General features: G+C 34.0%; 2 protein-coding genes and 1 long non-coding RNA gene across 3 annotated transcripts; 2 read left to right on the top strand and 1 right to left on the bottom strand.

Annotated features, from left to right (window-relative positions):
* The first annotated feature begins 3,994 nt into the window (after positions 1–3,994).
* LOC132725305 (uncharacterized) lies at positions 3,995–4,776 on the top strand. Its single transcript, XR_009625029.1, has 2 exons — positions 3,995–4,115; positions 4,551–4,776. It is a non-coding gene; the product is annotated as an uncharacterized LOC132725305 (long non-coding RNA).
* Positions 4,777–5,144: 368 nt separating this feature from the next.
* Positions 5,145–9,301, bottom strand: LOC132725304 (serine/threonine-protein kinase mos-like). The gene is made up of 3 exons (XM_060710404.1): positions 8,657–9,301; positions 7,373–7,561; positions 5,145–6,122 (listed from the first exon to the last, which is right to left on the bottom strand). Exons 1-3 carry the CDS (start codon positions 9,119–9,121, stop codon positions 5,568–5,570), a joined length of 1,209 nt encoding a protein of 402 aa, XP_060566387.1. The 5' UTR covers positions 9,122–9,301; the 3' UTR covers positions 5,145–5,567.
* A 1,686-nt stretch (positions 9,302–10,987) lies between these two features.
* LOC132725319 (uncharacterized) lies at positions 10,988–19,934 on the top strand. The gene is made up of 5 exons (XM_060710425.1): positions 10,988–11,248; positions 17,215–17,341; positions 17,828–17,958; positions 18,251–18,380; positions 19,179–19,934. Exons 1-5 carry the CDS (start codon positions 11,101–11,103, stop codon positions 19,192–19,194), a joined length of 552 nt encoding a protein of 183 aa, XP_060566408.1. The 5' UTR covers positions 10,988–11,100; the 3' UTR covers positions 19,195–19,934.
* Positions 19,935–20,346: the final 412 nt, after the last annotated feature.

Consider the following 20,346-nt stretch of genomic DNA (forward strand, 5'->3'; position numbering starts at 1 on the left):
TGCAAAGTTTCAAAGCCATATATCAATGGACTTTGAAAATATTTGAACTATTACAAAAACTTTAACGTAAATTCTAAGTCGAAAAAGGTGCATAATTCTGTCAAAATGCTTGATACAGTTCCCTCCTCCTGTCTACAGGCTGGGGTCATGATGGTGAACAAGTGTGCAAAGCTTCAAAGTCATATGTCAATGGACATTGAAAATATTTGAACTATTACAAAAACTTTAACGTAAATTCTAAGTCGAAAAAGGGGCATAATTCTGTCAAAATGCTTGATAGAGTTACCTCCTCCTGTCTACAGGTTGGGGTCATGATGGTGAACAAGTGTGCAAAGTTTCAAAGCCATATGTTAATGGACTTTGAAAATATTTGAACTCTTACAAAAACTTTAACATAAGTGGTTACGCCGACGCCGACGCCGACGCTCGGGTGACTACAATAGCTCTACTTATTCTTATCGAATAGTCGAGCTAAAAAACAGACGGAACAATAACAATAAAACGAAACAGACACGAGAACGACCTTGATACAAAGCAGACAGAACAACTACCACGAAACAAAATAGGCGATACAACGACCATGTGAGCAAAAACTCACCGTGTAACGGTAACAAAACAGACGGAACAACAGCCATGATACAAAACAGACGGAACAACGACCATGACACAAAACAGACGGAACAACGGCCATGAAACAAAACAGACGGAACAACGACCACGATACAAAAACAGACGGAGCAACTACCATGAAACAATACAGTCGGAACAACGGCCATGACACAAAACAGACGGAACAACGACCACGATACAAAAACAGACGGAGCAACTACCATGAAACAATACAGTCGGAACAGCGGCCATGACACAAAACAGACGGAACAACGGCCATGACACAAAACAGACGGAACAACGGCCATGACACAAAACAGACGGAACAACGACCACGATACAAAAACAGACGGAGCAACTACCATGAAACAATACAGTCGGAAGAACGACCATGACACAAAACAGACGGAACAACGGTCATGGCACAAAACAGACGGAACAACGACCATGACACAAAACTGACGGAACAACGATCATGACACAAAACAGACGGAAGGAAAAACGGCCATGATACAAAACAGACGGAACAACGACCATGACACAAAACAGACGGAACAAACAGCCATGAAACAAAACAGACGGAACAACGACCACGATACAAAAACAGACGGAGAAACTACCATGAAACAATACAATCGGAACAGCGGCCGTGACACAAAACAGACGGAACAACGGCCATGACACAAAAGAGACGGAACAACGGCCATGACACAAAACAGACGGAACAACGATCATGACACAAAACAGACGGAACAACGGCCATGAAACAATACAGTCGGAACAACGGCCATGACACAAAACAGACGGAACAACGGCCATGACACAAAACAGACGGAACAACGACCACGATACAAAAAACAGACGGAGCAACTACCATGAAACAATACAGTCGAAAGAACGACCATGAACAAAACAGACGGAACAACGGCCATGGCACAAAACAGACGGAACAACGGTCATGAACACAAAACTGACGGAACAACTACCATGAAACAATACAGTCGGAACAACGGCCATGACACAAAAACAGTAGGAACAACGGTCATGACACAAAACAGACGGAACAACGACCATGAAACAAAACAGACGGAACAACGGGCCATGACACAAAACAGACGGAACAACGGCCATGACACAAAATAGACGGAACAACGGCCATGACACAAAACAGACGGAACACGATCATGACCAAAACAGACGGAACAACGGCCATGAAACAATACAGTCGGAACAACGGCCATGACACAAAACAGACGGAACAACGGCCATGGCACAAAACAGACGGAACAACGACCATGACACAAAACAGACGGAACAACGGCCATGACACAAAATAGACGGAACAACGGCCATGATACAAAACAGACGGAACAACGACCATGACACAAAACAGACGGAACAACTGCCATGAAACAAAACAGACGGAACAACGACCACGATACAAAAACAGACGGAGCAACTACCCATGAAATAATACAGTCGGAACAAACGGCCATGACACAAACAGACGGAACAACGACCACAATACAAAAACAGACGGAGAAACTACCATGAAACAATACAGTCGGAACAACGACCATGACACAAAACAGACGGAACAACGACCACGATACAAAACAGACGGAACAACGGTCATGACACAAAACTGACGGAACAACTACCATGAAACAATACAGTCGGAACAACGGCCATGACACAAAACAGACGGAACAACGGTCATGACACAAAACAGACGGAACAACGACCATGACACAAAACAGACGGAACAACAGCCATGAAACAAAAACAGACGGAAACAACGGCCACGATACAAAAACAGACGGAGAAACTACCATGAAACAATACAATCGGAACAGCGGCCGTGACACAAAACAGACGGAACAACGGCCATGACACAAAAGAGACGGAACAACGCCAATACACAAAACAGACGGAACAACGATCATGACACAAAACGGACGAACAACGGCCATGAACAATACATTCGGAACAACGGCCATGACACAAAACAGTAGGAACAACGGTCATGACACAAAACAGACGGAACAACGGCCATGACACAAAACTGACGGAACAACGGCCATGGCACAAAACAGACGGAACAACGACCATGACACAAAACTGACGGAATAACGATCATGACACAAAACAGACGGAAAAACGGCCATGATACAAAACAGACGGAACAACGACCATGACACAAAACAGACGGAACAACGGCCATGAAACAAAACAGAACGGAACACGACCACGATACAAAAACAGACGGAGCAACTACCATGAAACAATACAGTCGGAACAGCGGCCATGACACAAAACAGACGGAACAAACGGCCATGACACAAAATAGACGGAACAACGGCCATTGACACAAAACAGACGGAGCAACTACCATGAAGCAATACAGTCGGAACAACGACCATGACACAAAACAGACGGAACAACGGCCATGAAACAAAACAGACGGAACAACGACCACGATACAAAAACAGACGGAGCAACTACCATGAAACAATACAGTCGGAACAACGGCCATGACACAAAACAGACGGAACAACGGCCATGACACAAAACAGACGGAACAACGGCCATGAAACAAAAAACAGACGGAGCAACGACCATGACACAAAGCAGTCCGGACAATGTCCTTGATACAAAAAAACAAACGAAACTGCGACCAAACGTCTTCTTGAAACGGTTACAATATGGACTTTTTCCTGCGCTGGCAGGAGCCAATGAGCAAATTGGCTCCAAAATTATTAAATTGGCTCAAGAAAATCATGATTGGCTCCAACTTACGAAAAGTATGACTTTTGGAATATCCAGTCTAAATTTAGCATTTGCTATTTTAAGAATGGAAAAGTACACATTTGGTTTTCCATTTACAACTTCCGCTTTACCGCTTCTTATCACAAAACACTGCGACACCGTCTGCTTTTTGTGGGGTCATTGACTGGTCTATATTTGTTACTTCCCTTCCAAATAAAATATCGTTATAAACAGTAACACAGTCTAATACACTGACCTCATGGTATGTTTACATGTTTATCAGCTGATAAATATGACACTAATTGGTGTGAATCACAGACATTTGGGGTTTGGAGCTCAAAACGCCTTTAAAATCCAAATAAAATGCATATTTGTCAATCCCAGCACATGTACTGATCATATATATCAAAAAAACTGAATATAAGCCGTTTTGAAAAAAATTCATATTTCAACATCTATAATTATTATAGATGTTGAAATATGAAATTTTTTCAAAACGGCTTATATTCAGTTTTTTTGATATATATGATCAGTACATGTGCTGGGATTGACAAATATGCATTTTATTTGGATTTTAAAGGCGTTTTGAGCTCCAAACCCCAAATGTCTGTGGTGTGAATTGTTGAATGTGCACTGGATAATTGGTCTTTATATTTGATATGAAACAATAACTAGCAACATCTTAAGATTATCGCCAATCATATCAACAGCTTGGTTATGAAATGAACGACTTTACGGTAAGTTTGCAATCATATAATTTTATTGTTGTTGATAAAAAGATCAAAGGAATTATGAGTTATAGAATAGAAGTTGTTTTTTTTTAAATTGCAAATTAAATCTGACCTAATAATGGCTCCAAAAAAGCATAAATTTGACAAAGAGTAAATTTGACAATTAGTATTCCTGAAAAAAAAAATGACCTTACTTTGTACATAACCTCTATCTGGAGCATTCATTTACAAATGGCATACATGGCTGTGAAATGTTTATGGAAAATTCAAGAAGCATACAACATATTTTTAGGAAACTTATGCTAATTACTTTACTCTTATAATGAATATTTGGCTTTTTTCCCCCTGAATTATGTTTAGTTAAGACCTTTTCAATTTTTTTTTCATTAATACATGTAATTATTCTTCTTACTCTCAAATGTTTCTGTTTTATAATTTCAGATACAGATAGTCCTCAAACCAAATCTTTGGCATTAACCAAGCAAGCTGAAGCAGCACATTGGAATGTGGTTCTGATGTCACTGTCATGCCACTAACTTAGATTTTATGAAAACATTGCTGACCAAATTAGCCTGGAAAATGTTATTCTTATAGCTACTGAGCTGCAAGCTTTTATGATCAGTTTTAAAGTGATTAAAATGTAGCTACCAAAATAAAGTTGGATATATATGTAGTTTATGTTTTTTTTCTCTAAATATCTCATGCCTTTTTAAGGTGTTCCATATATGAACTAATGCTATACATTAGTCTGACAACTGAATTCTGGTTATTTGACAGTACCATTGCCTTCTTGAAAATAAAATACAGGAACGCATTTTTTGCCGCGAAAAATTGGCTCAAAGAAAAAATCTGCCAGTGCTAGCCCTGCTTATACATTGTTAATGTACGTTTAATAACATGGATAAATTGATATAACATATTATGTAATATGATTTTTTTTATTTCAACAAATGTAAACATATACAACAAATTGTATATAAAATATAAACTACATGTAGATAATGTTATTTATTTACCACATTCCTAACGGACCACGAACAAAAGCCTGTTCTTGTAAAAAAAATCAAGACTTTTACAGTGACCCCACTTAATACGAATTTGTATAAACTTTTCAACTATGTGTATATTCTGTATAATTATGTACAAGCATGTAAATTTATGTAAATTTATATAATTTTGACATATAAATATTTTTTTTTTCATATTTTTTGCAATTTTTATTAGACGTATGAAGTAATGTATAACAATAAAACTGTACACTGTACATCGAAAACAAGGCAAAAACGCCATCTCTTGTATAACATTATGACTGTACAAAATTTGTAAACATGTATATACATCTATATAACGTTCTTTGACAACGAAATGAAACAATATTCATAACTACTAGTATGTTTATTCTTTGATGGCCAAAATGCCACAAAATCCATTCACTGTTGTCTTACAAATGTTCTGCTATTATACATTTTCCTTCCAAATATTCAATAGTTCAACAAGTTCGTGCGCAGACGGACGATCAAGCGGGCAAGCATCCCAACACTGGGTGTATAAATCCTTATAACTCAGCTCGAACGGGTCGGTGTCAGACGGCTCAGGATCTTTAGGTCTTAACCCATTAGCAACAACTCCGAATATAACCACGTGCTGATTCTGATTGGTGAACGGAGTTTCCCGACTCCTCATTTGCCACATCGTGATTCCATACGAGTATATATCCGCCTTAAAAGTGGGCGGTTCTCCGCGGAGCAACTCCGGTGCCCGGTAAGCGAATGTCCCTGTAAGAATTGATCGATTTGTCGGACTGACAATGCCAGTGTCGAACTCAACTCTCTGAGAGCAGCCGAAGTCGCCCACTTTACAGTCGTCTGTTGATGTGATAAGAATGTTGGCGGGTTTCAAGTCTAGATGAGCAACTTTTTGTGTGTGAGCATAGGCAAGAGCGCTGGCCACCTGGATCGAGTACTTTAATCTTCTCATGGAGTCAAAATGTTCGGCCGGGTCGTTAATAATTCCCTAAAATAAATTAATGAAATAAATTTAATCAATTACTATTGATAAAATGATATAAATGTATCGTTAAGCATTAATAATTCAAAAATATTTGTAATTAAATCATAATTTAAAGCTGTATTGTTATTATTATGTGAATAATTATTATTAATTTCATCAAGTCGACATCCAAGCTAGATAAAAAAAAAATATAGTCTTGACAGTAAATAATTGTTTGCTCAAAAACGCAACATTTTCTTTCATTATTTATATGTACTATTATGAGTCGTTAGTTTAAAGTGATATGATTCTAAAAATTATGGTGATACAGATCTCTTTAAATAAAAACTATGATACTTTTATTTCAATGATACTTAAATTTTTTATCTTAACTTAAACAGTATTTCAGTCACATAATAATGATCTGTTAGCCAGTTCCTGTGTATATGTGACATCGGAGATATTTTATTTAATACATGCTCACGTGTTAGCATCATGCGAGCACGTGTTAAAGTGACATTATGCCTATCCATGGGTATAGTGAGTGAACGAGTGAAGATCAAAATAAGTTTTCATTTGTTCATAAATCCTTTCAATTTAATATTTAAGTTCACTTAAACAATAAATTAAGCACAGATCCAAATGAAATTTCTGTAAAGATCTATTAGAATTTACCTATAACGCTTAGTTTATAAAAAAGAGTGGGGCAGTCTGTTTAAATTATAGGCAGATTCAAAATTTTATCCTAAACGGTTTCTAATATCAACTGTTGGTCAAACACCATTTTGACAGTCAATCTTTTGAAATATAAAGACAATTCAGCTCAACTTAACTATGAAAATATGAGCATAATGTCACTTTAAACTAGTTGCGTACGTATGTGTAGCTAATACGTGCACGTATCGACTATGATATTCGCATTTAATAGGTAACGAGAACGTACGTAACTGTATAGTAAACACGTGCAATGTATCATAATAGTTGGGTTGCCTTTTTAAGGGTTGGGGCATCAGAAATGCGGGGAATCACTCGGTTAAACTCATGCAAGAATTATTGCTTTTGATAATGACCTACACTGCTGATGAGTTGGGCAAAGATTATATCACACGAAGTTGTTCACACAGTCTTAGTCAAGAGTAAGACTAACTTCTAAATTCATTCAATTGTCTGAGAAGTCAGCTTACAAGGAAATATCTGTTGATACTTGCACCAATTGCGGGTAACATGCCGTGGTGGAAATAAAACCGGATAATAAACATAATTATATTATTTACCTGTAAACTAGATCTGCCAATGTACTCCATGACAACCCAGGCACCATCATCAAACTGGTCAATATGAGTAGCAGCCAATGTTTTCACAATATTTGGATGATTAAAACGCATCACATGTAATTCAGCCTTGAAACTTTCAAGCTGGGCGGCTGGATTCTTCGTGTATTTGTGCATAACTTTTATAGCAACCTGTAAAACAGATATATATCATATTAATACAAAATATTATAATAACCTCATTGTAACAGTATTTGCAGTTCTTGTTTGTTATAGCTGAGAAATATCAATAAGTAAAATTTAACAGTCCGAACAAATAATTCAAATTTTGTAATACTGCACGTTTGTAATGTCGCTTTTCATCTGATAATCGCGACGTTTATATTATATTGTGGTTGTTTGCATATATGATCCGAGCATAACCGTTTATATACGTCCATATAACCCGTCTTATATAACCACTTTATAACACAGAAAAAATCATTTTAAGAGACAAGATTTTTCATAAAATGACAAAAGACGTGTATATCATAAGTTATAATTGTTTGGACATGTTATATGGTCTTAACGGTTGTTTGCATATAGAGCAGTCAGAAGCAAGCGCTTTGAACTCATCGATCTAAAAACTTAATCCCGGATGCCCAGGTAACACATTATTTTGACATTGATTTTAGCATTGTTTAATCAAGAAAGGCAATAATAAATTTGTTAACATGTACGGAGTCCTATAAAATCAGTATTGTTGTCAACAACGCATAATGACCTCTTTATTTCTCTTTTTTTATATTTTGACAGAACTTTTAACTTCAAGTACAATCAGGAATTGATTCAATTTTTTTGACCCTGGGCTATATGGAGTACGATATGGATTTAATAAAGAAATTTTTCACTCTGCAAATGAAAACGAGGCTATGATAGGGTGTGAATGAACGTTTTCGACTCTGGAAATGGAAACGAGGCTAAATTGATAAGATTGCATCCGATAATTATTTCTATTGGAACATCACTCGGTTCAAGCGCTGAAAGTATATTGGTTATATTTTATTGAGGTCGAATGGAACAATAGTGATCACATTTCAAATTTAGATTATAAAAAAGGAAATAGGTCAAAAAATTTATACATAAGAATAATAAAATATGATTTTCAATTTTCAATTGAATGTTATAATTCAGTAAAGATTATTTCAAATTATCAAAATTTGTTCAGTTAAAAAAATTTTGCATTTCATTATATCTATTATCTTTCGATAATGTATTTTCTGTACATTTGGCCATGTAAATATTTACCGTCTGACGTTTAAAGTTGCCCAGATACACGGACCCGAAACCTCCTGCACCTAGGACACGACCAAGCTCAAACTCTTCCTTGTTGATGATCTTTGCTGTAATCTCGGAGTCGAACACAAGGTTGTCAGGCATGGAGTAATTTTGTACTAGCTGATCACTCTCACCACCAATACGACACTCGGTATCACAAACTTGTTTTATGGTCAAGTTTTGGAAACTTTCGATAAATCCGAATTTCGTATGCTTCAATAGCATACGACTCAACTTGGCACTAATAACTTTTTCACCGTTATTGTTTACTTTGTCCTCTACTTCCTTACAGCTGAACAGACAGACGGATGTTCTCTGCTTTTTAAACAGATGGCGAGATTTTTGTCTCTGTAAACAGCTATGTCTATTTAGATGGTTTTTATTGTAAGTGTGTTTTGGCGATATTTGTCCTATAGAATTGTGTCGCTCCAGCATTTTGGGGTTTCAACTGTTAAATATGTCCCCAAATTGTCTATATATATCCCCAAATTGTCCATTTATACACTATATTACACTATATCCAATATCTTATAAGTCTTAAGTAACACGCAATCTCAATATAAGTTCAGAAAAGTATGTATGTTTGACTTTTGTTAAACGTTAAGCAATACTGTAAGCACGAGAAAATTGTCCTACCCGGGGCTGAAATGGCGGTAAACACTGGTCAAGAAAGACGTTAAAGATTAACACCTCTCGATAATCCTTATTATGTTATTTTAGTCATGAGTCAATAAATCAAAGGATCGAAATATGATCGTGATGTGGTCAATTTTCATCGATGTCATTGTATTTTGTCAGTCTCTTATGCGAAAAGAATCCCGTATATCATTTTTATCTCGCATGTTCTCCTTTTAAGACAATTATTGGCATCATTTTTTTTTATTTTATCATTTTACTGTCACGAAACGCTATTTGATGGTTATTTTCAATTTAAAGGAAATCTGTCTACTTTAAAGCCTCACTATGCATTAAAAAACAAATATTTTTTTTCCTTATTCTAGAAGGGTAAACATGAGTTTTATAACGTTTAAATAATGGTTTTAGAACATGTTACATGCTGATCACCTGGAGAAAGTAGTACTGAATGTGATGTGTCATAAAAACAACGTAGTATTTTGACTTCTATACAAAATATTAAATTACTGTAGCTGTACTGATGTCCAAGAGGCAACAGAAGTAAAAGATGGTTAAGGTAATTGTCCATTAATTAACATTTTGGAAACTATATCAGGACACGCACGCACGCACGCACACACCACACACACACACACAAAATAAAAATTAAGTCACTTCTGGGGCATACTGGGCCTTTAAGGCGTGGTTCTCAAAACAGGTGCCAATGTTGTATAAATTGGTATAGAAAAAGAAGAAGAAGAAGAAGAAGGATACTTGAACTTGACGATTTAAATCAAGTTAAGCCTCTCCTCTATGTTTCATGTTTTCTATACAAATAATATCCATTATTTCCTTGTGGCCACGACTATATTGAAGTTGCATGCACACGTGTGCGTGCAACTTTGTATAAATGCTATGTTTTCCTTGTTTTGTACCAGGCTAAAAGTACATGAAATGAAATGAAATAAACCTTATCTGAAAAACTAAACTGGAACTGAATTGAGGCTGATACTGAGACATAACACTTAACCGAACTGTAAAGATTTGGAACTAATCTAACTGTAAATATTTGGAACTAATCTAAATCAAACCAAACCAAAACCAAACCAAGTTGAACAAACTAAACCAAACTAAACTAAACAATATGATACACTGCGGTATTGCAAATATTTCCCCAGCCTTACATTACGATATTTACGAGTGGTAAGGGACAGTTGCGAGTTGCGTTAATGGTTTAGATGAAATAAAACTAGGATTAATTCTCGCTGTGAATACATTACCTGGTGTTGATTTGATTTATGTGATTCCTTCTACTCAGCCAAATCTTTTTTAGTGCATTTCAAGATGAATGTAAAAAATATTTATACATAACGTTAAAAAAATCTAAATTTGTCGTGTGACCTGTACATTTTGTCACAATCATGTGTAGGATACTAGTATGTTACAACTCATGTTTACCATATAATTACCAAATTCGTTCCAATTGTTTTGATGTTAAAAAATGATAATATTCTAAAAATAAACATATAAATCGATTAAAATTTGGTATTTGTGCGTCAGTACAATTATTTTTTTTTTACAGTACACACACCAAAATGCCTTAATTTTATCTTTATATGAAGGGTACTTCATATCTTCAGATGAATCAAAAATCAATACATGCCCGAGACAATACTCTAATCAACTTAAGACAGAAGCGTTATATGTATAGGAGTATCCTCTTTCATTAAAAATTAAAGGCACGTATATAAAGGCTATATATTATTATTATTGTTATTCGTATTGGCCAGGATCCGAACATGTCGGATAAAGATTTACCGTTTATTTTAGTGCGGATTTTTAGCATATTTTTTGCTGTTTTAAGTTTTGGTTTTCTCTGTGTTAATTCAACAAATCCATGGATCCTTAGACCTGTAGAGGTCGCCTCTAAGACAGTGTTTCCTGCCGGTGAGTAGGAATAGTTTTGTTGTTGTTGTTTTTTAGTTAGATTTCTCTACGAAAAGGTTTATCTTCCAACATCCATTCTATTAAAATAAAATGACTGAATAATGACGTTATGATTAAAATAGCGATCACTTTCAACAGTAAAAGATTATTTTGATGTTTACTTTATTCCGATTTTCATGATATACAAGAAATTTTTTTATATATACAAGAGTTTTTGAAGTTCAGGAAGCTATGAAGTGTTTTTTTCCTCAAAACAGTTACTTAAACATATTATTTTTATTTGATATCAATGTCACCTTAAAATATATGATATCTTTATATGGATTGTATGTGTTATTTAACAAATAAATGCTTTATGTCATTTTCAATTTTGCAAAATTATAATTGGAAAAAAATCATTTGAAAGACTTTGATCATTTTAAAAGTTTGAATTAAAAAGAGAACTAAGTTCTTACTAAGTTCTTACAAATGTGTCAGATATTGAGTATTCAACATTTTTATTATTAAATATTAACAGTAATAAACTATGCCAGATTCTCATAATACGAGGGTTGTTAAAAAAGTAATAGGACTGAGAGTCTTGCATCTTCATATTCAATTCAATTTAGAATATTTTCATATGTACAGCGATCGAAAAATGTTTTCTTCAATTTAAACATAAAAATATTGAATTCTTATTCTTCACGCGTGTTCCCTGTGTTATTGAATAACCATGGTAACACGCACCCGGCGCAGCACATAGAAAGGTTATCGAAGCTTAGTTGAACTTTTATTTTATTCATAATTTATTTTCTTTTTTCCCCCATTTATTCCACCAACACAATTTATCATATTTAAGTGACATTATGCCCAAATTTGACGTCATTCAGACATGAAATGGCTAAATCATTAAGTTTTGAACAGCAGTGGTCATAACGTTAAATGTAGAAATTTGACGTTCGTTAAAAAACTGAAAATGTGTGCGATCGTTAAACTTTGCCAACAAATAGGCGATACTCCTTCAGATACATATGAAAACATAACATTAACACAGTACAATTAATCGGCTATCAGGATACTCGTTCGCAGCTTGCGCAAACAACTCAAAAACTGCACATACGAAATCATAAACAGGAAAGGATGAGAATGATAGCCGGAAATTGACGGGACGTTAGTGACGTCAAATGAAAAAGCGCTACAAAATGATCGACGGTAAACAGTCCATGAACTGTCCGGCATGTTTGATTTCTGCATCGGGTCTGCATCATTCAGTTCTGCCTAAATGATTTGTTTCAAACAAAATTCTATTTCATTTATATAGATATATGTGTTATCAATAAATTAATATCATAATGATTAACGGTAATTATTAATATTTTCACCGATTTTCTTTTAAAAATGATACGCTGTTTTTAGTAGGAAAATATATCTTTCAGATGATAACTATTGTTATTTTTCTTACATAATCATTTTGTTTTAAGAACGTACGATGATATGTGTAAAATAATTCTATTAATCGCTTTTTATTAACATCATAAGTTAATGCCTGTTTAATCTTTATTGATTACTATAAGATACAAGAATAAGAGAATAAGCGGAGAGTGGCCGGCTATCGGGCTTTTTTTTCTCGGAGAGTGGAACAAGAATGTGATCGTTTTTTTTCTCGCTTCATCTCCACATATGAGGTCTGGTCAAAGTTACATGATTTAGACACCTAGAACACTAGGGGTAATTCTTTCAAAGGGATGACGCTTGATACATTTTGTTTTTATTTTACGACGTCATATAAAGGTCATTTATTGTGCTGTTAGCGTGCGCCGGGTCGCGTACACCTTGTCATTTGAAATTTTCACAGACTCGTTATTTGTAAACATATTTTATCGATTTTTTCACTGTATATAGAGGATATATTCCGATATTATTATCTTGTAAAATTGTGCACGTAAATTGAAAAATGTGAACAGTAAAACTGCAGTCCTATTACATTTTGAACAACCCTCGTACACATACACATGTCATAGGCATTGTTATATAAATGTTTGGTTTTTACACTCATTAAATGAATGCTTTTATAAGTAAGTAAGTAAGTAAGTAAGTAAATATTTTATTATAGTGACATGTGTATGACAGTTTACAAATAACGAAATTAAATAATTTAACATAACACCCGGCCCAATGGACCAATAAGTCACCTGAAACATATATACATTATAAATAGTTCACATGAAATTATTATACTGTACACATCATCAATATTATAATAATATGATAAATATTTCAACGATTAAACAAGGATTTCTTTCTTTTAAGATAAGCATTAACAAGGTATTTAGCTACTTTTCGTGGAAAACTTACAACAAGATATTTCATTTTCATATCATCGTTCATGTTCATAAAATCTGCATTCATAAATTGTTCACTAAAAATGTCTACTCTGATGTTGTTGTAAAAGGGACATTGGACTAAAAAGTGTTTGTATTTATATGTATGTATTGACCAATCATATGTATGTATTGACCAATGGAAAAGATTTCGCTCTCTTTGTAACAATCAGATGGAAAATGCCCCAACTATATGACCCCCCCCCCTCATCGTGAGTTTAAAAAAATATGCTCCACTATTTTGAGATTTTTTTAGAAAAAAAACGGGTGTCTCGGTCTTTTTTCCTAAGTTATCTGCCCCTGAATAAGCCATTATTGTTTAAGGCCATTTTCATGAGCAGATAACTCAAAAAATGTGACAAGCAACTCTTTATTTGATTTAAAATTTCTTTTTATTTCTTTATTTCTTGGCACTATATAAACTTTGCTAGTATTCTAAGGTAGATATTTCATTCTGACATTTTCTCCAGTTATGCCCTTTTTTTGAAGAATATTGTAGTAGGTTAACATATTAAAACATTAAAAAATAGATATTTTACAAAATTAGTTCCAATTATGATTTACCGGTATTCTAATCATGCAAAGTTAAAAACATTCTGTTCCCTTGTTTAATGTTCTTTCTTTGTCGATGTAAAAAAAATGAATAATTTAAAGTAAACTTCTTTAAACATATGAATATTATGAACATTATTGTTACTCTAATATATTACATGTACTGTGTCTAAAAAATATTGATCTGACGATACTTTCATCTTCATGAAATACCAGTAGATCAAAAGGTTTAACAAGTCATTATGTATAGGATAGTACTCCTTATATCCTCCTGAAAAGATCATTATTCAATCATCCTAACTATTGCATAAAACCTGTGCACGCTGGCATGCACTAATGGGCACGTTCTGTTTTTGCACGTTTTATATATTAGTTTCAGCCAAGTTACAGTTATACAGTCAATCTCTTTAGAAACACACTAATATATTGAAGTCCTCGGACTTATCAAGTTATTATCCCTCTAATATTTTATCCCTCTAATATTTGTCAAGTTATTATCCCTCTAATGTTTGTCAAGGAATGTAGATTACAAGACACTACAGTCCCTTCACCTTGTGTTCTAAATCTTACATCAAAATTCGTGTTATTTTCTTATGCGACATATTTCAAAACAGTCTAATATTTGAAAAGAGTATTCCGTAACTCGGCAAATGTAGAGTTTTCCTAGCTAATCTCAGGGTTCAAACAGATGTTTTCAGTAACAATTTGGTAAATATACCGATTTTAAAGGGAGACACAGGCAAATTTTTCTTTTTTTTTTACCATTCATTATTATGTAAATGTCTCCAAAATGAATACAGTAGGCAGTCACAAGAACAAAACTTTTCTCCTTATAAACGGGGGTCAGGTTAGAGCGTTAAGATTTCACAATAGTTGTCACAGTAAACGTTTAGTTAAAGATTATGTCAAATGAATGACTTGGACTTGTTTTAATCATACAATATCAACTATATCTATTATTGTAACTTCCAGGGTTTGTTCAAGTCACATTACTTGTTTTAAAACTACTCGGTGATTCTGCCGGCGTCTAAATTTCGTTCAACATGATATATTTACGATTCAATCCTAAAATATATAGAATTTATACAAAAATTTATGCCGTGGCTTTAAAAAATGTGATTTTACATAAAATCATTTTAATATTTTTGTGATTAATTTGCCTTAATATCCCTTTAAGCGCAAAGCTTTGACAAGTTTATTGAGAACGGTTGTGCATCGTGCAGCCGTTCAAGTTTTTGTACCCCGGGACCACACATTTGCAGATTTCCGGATTACATCTTTTGAAAGACTGCAAAGTGTATAAAAAGTTGGTTATTTTTATGTTATAATAATTATAATGTTTCTCTGACGCCATTTTTGAGAAATCATCACCCAATTGAAAGACAGTTGCACCATCTAATTAAAGTTTCATAACAGTAAAAATTGCAAACCCAAATTCTCTTGATTAAGAATCCCTTTGGCTTTGAGAAAACATCACTGTTTTCATTAAACCAAACAATCATGGATACTAGACAAACAGTTGTAAACGAGCCTAAAAAGCAAAAACTTAACGTGAAATGTCATAAGTAAATAATTTGAAATGTACTTGAATTTGACTCCTGAATACTGTGTTGATTCTAATTAATAGGACACTCCGTTCGTCATATTTTATGACGGGTTACCCGTATAGGAATTGATATAACTTTTATGTGCAAAGCTCGAAACCAGTGCGAGGACTCACTTTAAATTTGATATTTATCGTCTTCCGGAGATTATTCCGAAGGGTTGCAATAGAAAATTGTAAAATATTTGCTATTTTGTTAAATCTATTGACCATATCGCATTACATATTAACCAACCCTCGTTTATAGCTTACGTGTTGATTGTAAGTAACATCGTATACTTCTAAACAGAATCACGTAAGCTGTAAATGTCAAGATGCTGCATATCGTTGTTGTAAGATAGTGATCATAATCATTTGTTACGTCGTTGAGATGAGCAGAACTATTATCGCTGCAAATGTGTTTGTTGCAACTACATGCATAGTAATTCTATCGATACTGAGGTAGAGAGAGATAGTGATAATATTGTTAGAAATGTGTATAACGTGTATTTCGATTGCGACGACTACTTCGACTATATGTACGGCTAGGATTACGGCAACGACTTCTATATCTACGGCGACATTAACGGCTACAACTACTTAGACTGATAAGAATACCAGATACGACTATGACCACGACGACCACAACCATGACCATAACTGCAACTTCTACGATTACGAGTACACCACAAGAACTTCTACGAGTTCAACCACGAATAATATTTCTACGACAATGGCAACTACGACTACGGTGACTACGACTTTGACGACTACGATTTTGACGACTTAGACAACAATGATGACGATGAATACGACAACTGATGACTATCACGACGATTAATACGACTTCAACAACTACGAGGACGACTGACACAAAACCAATATGTATCATTTTCTGGCCATCACTGACCTCCCTAAGTTATAATGAAACCTTTCACCACTGCGTTAGGGAATCGATTCTTTATCTCACTTTGCTATAGCGTTGGTACTAGCTATTGGTTATAAGCAGATGAGAGTTGGTATTATCCCTGTCGCGGAGGGATCTTTTCTGATGAATTTGCACTTTTCACTTACGAACAAAAATTGTTCGAAATGTAAACGATGCAGTAATCCAGCGCTGTTCCTAAAGCCTAAGATTAAGTATTTTCAAAATTCCAGTACAATAGTATGAGGTAAAATCACAATTTTAATATGTCTCTTGAAAAAGTATCATGACGTCATAGCAATGGAAACCTTAATTGTTCTGCATTGTTCATATTGCGCATTCATGAAACAAGACATTGTATTCGTCAAAATTTGAAATTCAGATTTTAATTGAGACATTTTACGTGAAACAGATGCCTTTATTAAAATGAATTCAAGCCATCTCATAGGGTAAAAAGGAGAGTGTTTTATGGCGATTTATTTTTTAGCATTAAACAAAACTTATGCTTCATTAAGCCTTTAATTTCTCATCGTTTTATTCACATCAGATTGTGTTGATGGGGACGGAAATACACGATCACATTTACAGAACTGGACAAGCTCAAGCGGATCATGTGATAGACGTGTGTGCTATGAAGGGATGCTAGAAACATTAAAATGGCAAATCAACTACGAGTTAGTACATTGTGTGACTTTCATTAATCTTTTAATAACAAAGATTTATTGTTGCAAATATCATGTACGGTGATCATTCACAAAGTACTTAGAAACTAAACTTACAAACCACGGAGCCGTTAATATTAATGCAAGATGGTAACATCAAAACAAAATCCAAATCTGTTACGGAACCGATATTAAAATGTTTGCTATTATTAAACACAGAGTATTTGTAGCTGATAATTTGCCCAGTGTATAAGTAGAATTCAAACACTTTTGACTATGATTATGATAATATAGTTACAAAATTGTCAAAATGATGAGAGTCACGTGACCGGCTCGGGATCATAATCGGTCCGCTGAACACGAGTACGTGCATAAACTGAAACAATAACGTCAAATTTTTCGTCATCACAACAGCTGACTGTAAAAGTAAAAGTAGGTTTTAAGCACGAATAAAACTTTGTTAGAGCAGTTTATTATTATATGTTTATTTGGTTTTAGTTGCGTTGGTGAGCACGAGTTACCAGATGCAATTAACTGTGAGTTTGTGTCTGAAACGGCCTTGACCTTTCCACATTGTTGTCCATATCTTGTCTGTAACAATGTATCAGCTACAACAACAACACCTGCTCGTAAGTACTGTTCATTCAAGACAACCTATCTATTGACAATTCAATATATCAAAATATTAATTCTTATTCTCAAACACTTCTAGATCTTTAAACTGAGTACTTTTCGAAACTAAAAATAAAAAGGCTTTGAGAAGTAAAAATGATAGCAATTTTGAAGCATAATCTTAACGATTTATGAATATGTTTCTATATGTGTATGTTCTTTAAGATGTTTTATTCCCTTTAAAGAGAATACTGTTACTTAGATTTGTGATATTTTATTGTATAATTTTATTGTATTATTATATTGCAGCATGTTCCGATCGGTCTCCACAAAAGGCATGTGAATACTGGAGGAACCAAACCAACTGTGTGGACAGTGATGACAGTTTACTGACTGTATTGTATAATTTTACAGTGGAGAACTGTGCACTTACTTGCGGGTCTGTACTTAATTACTTCTGCTCAAATATCCTGACGTTCTAAATAAAACTCATGCAAAGAATTAATACTTATTTGACCCGCGCCATGACAAAACCAACATAATGGGTTTGCGCAGTCTGATCAGGATCCATGCTGTTCGCTTACAAACCGTATAACAAGTAGAGAAACTGATAGCGAACAGCATGGATCCTGATCAGACTGCGCGGATGCGCAGGCTGGTCTGAATCCATGCTGGTCGCAAACCCATTATGTTGCTTTTGTCGTGACGCGGCTCATTTTATATATTAATCAGTTAATCGAAATATAAAGGAAACATTAGCACAGGTTAAGTAATAATACAAGTAATTGTTAAACTTAAGTATCCCGTTAGTTATTTGTTAAGCAACAGCATTTTAATTAGGTCCGAAAATTATTTTTAATACAATGCATATAGGAATGCTGATATGATAACATGATAAAAGCTTTAAGCAAAATTATAAAATTTTGATCTGAAAAAAAACAAAAAAACAACCAAAATACCTGCATGCATTATAAATTTAGGTAATTAACTTATTTCGAGTTTTCTGCGTTTTTTTTAAAAAATTTGGTTTAAACTGTTGAACTGGTTTAATATGGACATTATGATTATGTACAGAAGTTTTATGACTGTGCAAACTTAAACAATGTTAATTTCAGTTCTCAAATTTTCGACAGTTATTTCCCTTTATATGTCATTATGAATGATTGACTTAATTTTAACTGTAGCATCCGTCATTAACATTTTATTCCAACCTGTTAATTTGATGATTTATTTTCAGGTTTTGTGCACCATAGGACGTGACAATTGCAAAAGAACTGGATATCGCCTTATTCTCATTTTATCGTTGTTGTCCATTGAAATAAGGGAGATAATCCATTCTCACTTATATTGTATAGTTTGCAACTATTACTGTTACCTCCCTTTGCACATCTAAAAAGCTATATGTTTACTAAAAAAAATGTTATTTGAATTCTGAACAAAAAAGATACAGATAAAAAAGAAAGAAAAGAAAAGTAAACAAAACACGCCCAAAATACATGAATGCAAGTCATTTTTCTTAAGAGCGAATGTCATATGTACGAAATCATTGTTAAACAATTAAACCCCTCTTCTGCATAATATTTTCTTTTGGAACATTTTATTCTGTTTACCTACACTTTTGATGTGTGTAAAATAACAGTGACATTCGTTGTTACAGCTTTTTCGAAAATCTAAATAATGGATATGGTAAACAGTATTTAACTGTTATAGTATATTATTCTATATTGTTAAGAAGGACACATATTGCTACTGTAAAAATGCAATCAGAACACAATGATAATTAGACATAACACTCCATGGCCACTCCTCTATCAAAGATCGATTATTGGAAATGATTTATAATATTTCTATAATTTCTAACTTTAAAATAACACAAAAGAAATCATTATATAAGAGCTTATTGTATTTGTTTAAACTATTTTTGTTATATGTAATTGTTATCATGATACAAAATTTCTATTTATTTTTGTAAGTAAACATTTCTTCATTTTGATCGTTGTTACATTTTTACTTATTTTTTTCTCATGTGTAATGTAGTAATTAAAGATTTCCATGAGTTCTGTGATATAAACAGGTTATATGTGTTATGATGTGGCAAATACTGAACACCATGTGTAATGTGGTAAATACATATTACCATGCGTAATGTGGTAAATACAGGTCATATGTGTAATGTTGTAAATACATGTTATCATGTGTTATGTGGTAAATACAGATTATCTGTGTAGTGTGGTAAATACATGTTATCTAAGTAATGTGGTTTAATACAGATTTTCGTTTAATATGTGGTAAATACAGATTATCATGTGTAATGCAGATAATACAGGCTGTCATATGAAAGTAATCATGCCTCAAACGTTACCATATTTTGAGCTGGACATTTTCTTATTTAAAATATTCGTACA

The sequence above is a fragment of the Ruditapes philippinarum genome, unplaced genomic scaffold (genome assembly GCF_026571515.1).
Source record: "Ruditapes philippinarum isolate M1 unplaced genomic scaffold, ASM2657151v2 ctg351_1_1_1_1, whole genome shotgun sequence".
NCBI lineage: Eukaryota > Metazoa > Mollusca > Bivalvia > Venerida > Veneridae > Ruditapes > Ruditapes philippinarum.